This window comes from Trichoderma harzianum (genome assembly GCF_003025095.1).
Source record: "Trichoderma harzianum CBS 226.95 unplaced genomic scaffold M431scaffold_62, whole genome shotgun sequence".
NCBI classification, from domain to species: Eukaryota; Fungi; Ascomycota; class Sordariomycetes; order Hypocreales; family Hypocreaceae; genus Trichoderma; species Trichoderma harzianum.
The window spans coordinates 1-6,883 of NW_020209310.1; the positions used below are offsets into that span (position 1 = coordinate 1).

The window sequence follows — 6,883 nt, forward strand, 5'->3', positions numbered from 1 at the left end:
GTAAATTAAAAATTACCTTAAATATTAAGTATATAACCCCTTAAATAATTAAAAAAATACTAAACCCTTAGTTTTTATATTTATTAAAATCTTTTTAAACCTCCTTAATAAATAACTTTTTCCCCTAGGCTTAAAAAATAAATATATATATTAAATAAAAGTATATAAATATACTATTATTAATATTTACTAAAAGACCTTAGTAAACTTAATTATAAAAACTTTAATTAAATAAAATTCTCTCCCCCCTTACTTAATTATTATAGGTAATTTTAATACCTTATATTAAGTTTAAAACCTAGGTAAAAGTATAGATCTAGTAGGTAATAAAATTATAAAATAGGTAGAAAAGTATAATCTTCTTTTAACTTTAATAAATATGCTTATTTAATACTTAGGAAAATATATTAACTTAGTTTATATAAACTACCTTACGTTAACTAAAGTTAAATATTCCCTTAATATAAAATTAAATTACTATATAGTAATTATAAACTTATTTAAGCTTTTAAAAATAACCTTAAAGGTAAGGAAAAAATATATTTTAATAAAATATTAAAAAAACTTTAGCTTACTTATATACTTTTTTACTTAAACCTTTTCTATAATTAATTTAACTATATTATTAAAAATTAACTTAAATAAATATACTTAAGCCTTATAGAATTTATTTAAATAAGTTATAAAAGTAGTTAGTAAAACTAAGTATTAAAATAGTTATAATATCTTATAATAGTTAAAGAAATATAAAATAGCTTATAAAACTTATAAAAAAATAGTAAATAGCTTTTTTATTTATAAAAGAGTTTATAAAGCTTTTAAAAATACTATATACTATAATAAATAAACTTACTTATTATAAGCCTACATCTCATGCTAACGTAACAGGTACGTACCTCCGGAATAACCAACGGACCGAGAATTAATCAACAGTTATTTAATATAAAAGCGACGTATACAAAGGATCGCTCTTATATAAAACCAATAAATAGTAATTATTACTTACGATTACTCCAGAAATATAATTAAATATATAAGTTTACTTTATATTACTTATTAAAATAGTTTAAATAGCTAGTTGTAAATATAGAATAATACTTAATTATACCTATAAAGTATTATCTACTAGTTATATAAATAAACCCCTTTTATTTTTATTAATTACTTACTAGTTTAGCCTAGCCTATTTGCTAATATAAACCTAATATAAAGTTTATCCTTTAGGAATTTCTCTTATACTAATACTATAGAAGCTTAGCTTATTATATATTTATAACTCTTATTTAGAGGTTACCTTAGACTATAGGTAATATTATTATAAGGATATTAAATAGTTAAATTTTATATATTAAATATAAGAATAAATTAAAAAAGTAAAGTTTAAAGTATATACGAAAGTAATATTAAAATTTTAAACTTATTTAAAGAAACTACTAAAATAATAAATCCTAATATAGAAGAAATTATAACCCCTTAACTACTACTAGTTAATAATACTAAAGTATAATAGCGCTTTTTAAACTTTAAAGCCTTAGTTACCTATATAAAATAAACTATTAAGGACTAATAAAATATTATTAATATACTTAATAAATAACTTAATGCTTAATAGTAATAATAAAGGTAACTACCTGCAGCTTAAGGCTAATAAAAAGGTCTTTATAAAAAAGAACCAGGGGAAATTATTAAACTACCTTTACTAACCCTATTTAATAAAAATTTATAAAAGATTAAAGGATTTTTTATAAATATAATGTCCTATTTTAGGTACTTTTTAACTACTATAGCCCCGCTGGAATAATAAGTTAGTATTATAGAAAGCTAACTTATTAAAGGACCTAAGAATTAGTTTAAACTATACCTTTAAGACTTTAAGTAATATAACTAAGCTAAAAAAAAGGCTATTATTAATATACTTTTTAATAAATATTAAGAATTTAAAGACTAACTTAAGGTATTATTTAGTTAAATTAATAAAGAAAAAGAAATAGAAAATATATTACTAAAACTTTAATAATAAGGTATATATACTAAATATACTACTAAGTTTATTTAAACCTATACTAAAATAAACCTTAAAGATATAGCTAAAAAAATATTATATTACTAAAGATTAAAATTAAAAGTAAAAAATAAACTAGTATAAGATAATCTTTTAGCTATATTTAAAGTACTTTTTAAAAAAGTTAGTTATATTAATAACTAATAATTTAAATAATAGAAAGAAAAGTAAGCTAAAAAAGGAGGAAATAATAAAGTATACTACTGCCTTTAATATTATATTAATTAAAGTAAAAAACGTAACTTAGCTTTATTAAATAATAAAAAACTAAGATTAATAGATTTAAATACTATTAATATTTATAAGTTTATGAGTAAATATAACTACTATAGTAAAATAAGCTATAAAGAAAAGGATTACTAAAGTAAATATAAAAAACCTAATTATTTTAGAAAATCTACTTATAAAAATAAAAAGTTTAATAAGGTTTAGATTAATATTATTAAAACTATACCTTATAACTTACTTAGTTAAACCAGCTGCTATAATAATTAATATTTTATATATAAGGAAAAAAAGGAAATAATAAAGTAGTACCTTAAAGTACCTAAGAGAAAGTAGCTAAAATAAATTATAGTTAATACTATAACTTTTAAAGAAGCTAAAGATAAAGTTAACAATAACTAGCCTACCCCTATAACTTAGGAAGAATATAAAGTTAATAAAATATAATCTAAAGCCCTTAATATTCTACTTATAAAAGAAGAAAAAGAATAAAAAAATACCTTTATTTATAGATAGGAAGAAAAGTATAAGAAAAATTAAGGATATATTAACCTTAATATTTTAGAATTATACATAAACTATAGATTATAAAAACCCTAGGGACTAAATTACCTTTATAAATAAAAACCCTTTAACTATAAATTAAAAAGGATAGAAATATATAACTTAAGTAAATTCTAATAAATACTTTAATAATATAGAATTATTTAGTAATAAGCGCTAAGTAATAATAAATTAGCGGAATACGCTAATGTAAACCTCTATTACCCTATTATAATTAAAGATTAGTTCTTTAAATAAAAAAAAATATAGCTTATATATAATACCTTATTTATAAAAGACTACGGGTATTTAATAGTAAAATAATACTATAAAGTATTATATAAAAAATATTAAAAATAAAAAATTTATAATTAACACCTTTAGATTTAATACGGAAACCTATATAATAAAATTTATATAGAAGTTAATTTAAATTAGTACCTTAACTAAGGATATAAATAGTACTTTAACTATAAGGTTAAAGAGTAGTATATATAAAGGGAAGCTTATTTTAAAATTAACCTGCTATAATATAAGGATAAATATTATAGAAAGTATTATAGAGAAAAAGAAAAGTATATTTAACTTTAATATTAATTATATTATAATAGATTTAACTTTAAGATCTATAATAAAGGTAATATTTATAAAAAAAATATTAAATACTTTTATAAATATTATATTAATAAAATTAATACTAATAAGTACTAATAATACTAAAAACTTTAATAATAATAAAAATAATAATAAATAAGTAAGGATTTTAATATTATTATTAAAGATAATGATAATCTTAACTAAAAAAAAAATATATAAATTAATATAATTAAAATAACTAGAATAAAGAAACTTAAAGTAAATATATAACTTAATAATAATACTATTACTATATATATTAATAGCAGAGTAAATTATAATTTAATTTTACTATAATTAATTAAAGAATTATAAATCCCTATTGAATAAAAAGAATAAGTATTATAAATTATAAGCGTTATAGAAGTAAAAGTAAAAGAAGGACTTATTAAATATAAGATTAATTATCTTTCCGTAATTATTAATAAAAATACCTATAATATTTAATTTAGTATTTTAAATATACTAAAAAATAATATTTTTTTAGGCTATCCCTAGTTACTTAATAATAACCTTATTATTTAATAAAAGACTAAGAAGGTTTATTAGGATATTAAGGATATATTTAAATATTAATTATATTAAAAAAAATAAAAAAATAAAGCTATACTACTAAAACAACTAGAATTCTTTATGCTAATTATAAAGAAAATAAAAATAGTTAGGTTTAAAAAAAATAAATTGCTAATACTACTATAATATAATAAATAATATAAGAAAGTAAAATATATTTACATTAATAAAATTATAATATAATTTAAAAATAAGTTAGTAGTACTTAATAATATACTAAATAAAGTATAAGAAAAGGAGGAATTAGGAGAATTTAATAATACTTTTACTAAAATACCTTACTAATATAAGAAGTTTTAAAAGCTATATAAGGTAATATTAAACACTAGGTTACTATTATACTTATAATAGGATTACTATACTAAGTTAGTAAACGGAAAATAACCTAAGACCTATAAGATTTACAACCTTAATAAAAAAAAGCTTAAAACTCTAACGGAATAGTTAAATAAATAATTAGAAAAAAAATATATTTAGGTTTTTAATTTATTAATAAGATACTTTATAATATTTATACTAAAGAAAAATAAAAAGTTATAATTAATTATTAACTATTAATAACTTAATAAAATTACTATTAAAGATTAAATACTGCTACTACTAATTTTAAAAATTAAAAATAGGCTAACTACTATAAAATAATTTATAGCTTTTAACCTAAAAAAGCCTATAACCTTATCTAAATTAAGGAAAAGAATAAATAGAAAATAATATTTAAAATATACTATAGATTATTTAAATATTTAATTATACCCTTTAAACTTACTAATACATTAGCTATATTCTAAAGAATAATTAATAAAGTCCTTAAGGAATATATTAATAGGTTTATTATTATCTACCTTAACAATATATTAATCTACTCTAATACCTTAGAAAAATATAAATAATATATATATTAAGTCTTAGAAATACTGTAAGTAGTAAACTTACTAGTAAAACTAGAGAAATACCAGTTTTATATCTAGAAAGTTAACTTTTTAAAATATATTATTTTACTAAAATAAATTAAAATAACCTTTACTAAAATAATAACTATTAAAGAATAAAGGTCCCCGAAACTATAAAAAAAATATAAAACTTTTTTAGTTTAGTAAATTACTACTAAAGGTTTATTAAAAACTATAGTAAAATTATAATACTACTTATAGATTTTATTAAAAAGGATTTTAATAATAAAGTTAAGAAAAATTAACTAATTAAATATATAAAGAAGGCCCTAAAAGCCTTTAAGGTACTTTAAAAAGCTATTACTAATGTACTAGTACTATAAATATATAACCCTAAAAGGCCTATTATTATTAAAATAAATACCTTAAATTATATAATTAGAGGAGTTCTTAGCTAATAAGATAATAAAGAAATACTATATTTAGTAACCTTTTTCTCTAAGAAACTCTATAGTCCTAAGTTATAATATTCTATATATAACTAAGAACTTATAGCTATCTTTAAAGTATTTAAAAAATAAAGATTATACTTATTAAGTAATAAATATAAAATTACTATATATTTTAATTATAAGAATTTTATAAGCTTAGCTATAAAAAAAATAAATATTTTTATATAGTAAAAAAAGTATTTTTAGCTTATAGTTAAATATAACTTTAAGATTATACCTTATAAAAGATTAGAAAATAATTAAGTAAATACTTTTAGCTATAGAGAAAACTACTTTAAACTAATACTAAAACTTATTTTACTAATATTTTAAAAAATAATAAAAAGGTATTATAAATTAATAATTATTAACACCCTTTTTATAATTAAAAATAAAAACCCTATCTTTAATAAAATTAAGGATAAAATTAATAATTAAATACTAAACTAATTTCTTAAAGATATAACCTTTATAAAAGAAGTCCTATATTAAAATAAGAAAATCTAGGTATTAGAATTACTATAAAAAGAAGTAATAAAAACGGTTTATAAGTATTTACTATATAAACATAAAGGAGTTACTAAAATATTATAATAAATATAATAATATTATACTTTTATAAGTATAAAAAAAGTTATTAAAGGAATTATTTAATTATATATCTTATATATAAAAATAAAGTCTAGTTAATAAAAACCTTATAGTAAATTATAACTATTACTAATACTAAAGTACTTTTAAAGCTTTATTTTATTTAATTATATTATTAAATTACTACTATTAAAAAAATTAATAATAAATATAATATATAATAGTATTTTTATTATTATTAATAAATTAATAAAATAAGGTATTTTTATTTTATATAAAAAAGGAAGTATAGTAAAAGAATTAGGCTATATAATATAAAAGTATATAGCCTTAAAATATAAATTACCTATAGAAATTATCTTTAATAAAAGATTAACGTTTATATTTAAGTATTAGTAAAGCGCTATAATAAAAATAAATATAAACTATAAGGCCAGTACCGCTTACTACCCTTAAATAAATAGGTAAATAAAATACATTAACTAAATCGTCGAAGTATACTTATAAAGCTATATTAACTTTAATTAAAATAACTAGGTTAAGCACTTACCTAATGTAAAATTCTCCTATAATAATTTAGTTTTAGAATTAATAAAGCTTTTACTATTTTATATTAATAAGGGGTATTATTTATAAGCATACTAAATATTATAAAAGGGAGAAGATATATAAAAAACTATACTTAAAATAAATAAGCTTAAAAACCTATATTAAGAACTACGTATATAACTTAAACTTATATAAAAATATATAAAGAAGTATATAAATAAAAAAAGGCTTAGAGGATTAACTCTTTAGGAAGGAAATATAATCTACCTATTTTAATATACTTAAGGAAAAAAATAAGTTAATATTAAAATAAATAGGCTAAG

The 6,883-nt window shown here is 17.1% G+C and overlaps 1 protein-coding gene across 1 annotated transcript; it reads left to right on the plus strand.

Moving 5' to 3' along the window:
* Window positions 1-397: 397 nt before the first annotated feature.
* M431DRAFT_102380 (hypothetical protein) lies at window positions 398-559 on the plus strand (the record flags this gene model as incomplete). The annotated part of the gene is made up of 1 exon (XM_024911430.1): window positions 398-559. A coding segment is annotated over one exon (162 nt), but the record flags the coding sequence as incomplete, so codon positions are not given.
* Window positions 560-6,883: the final 6,324 nt, after the last annotated feature.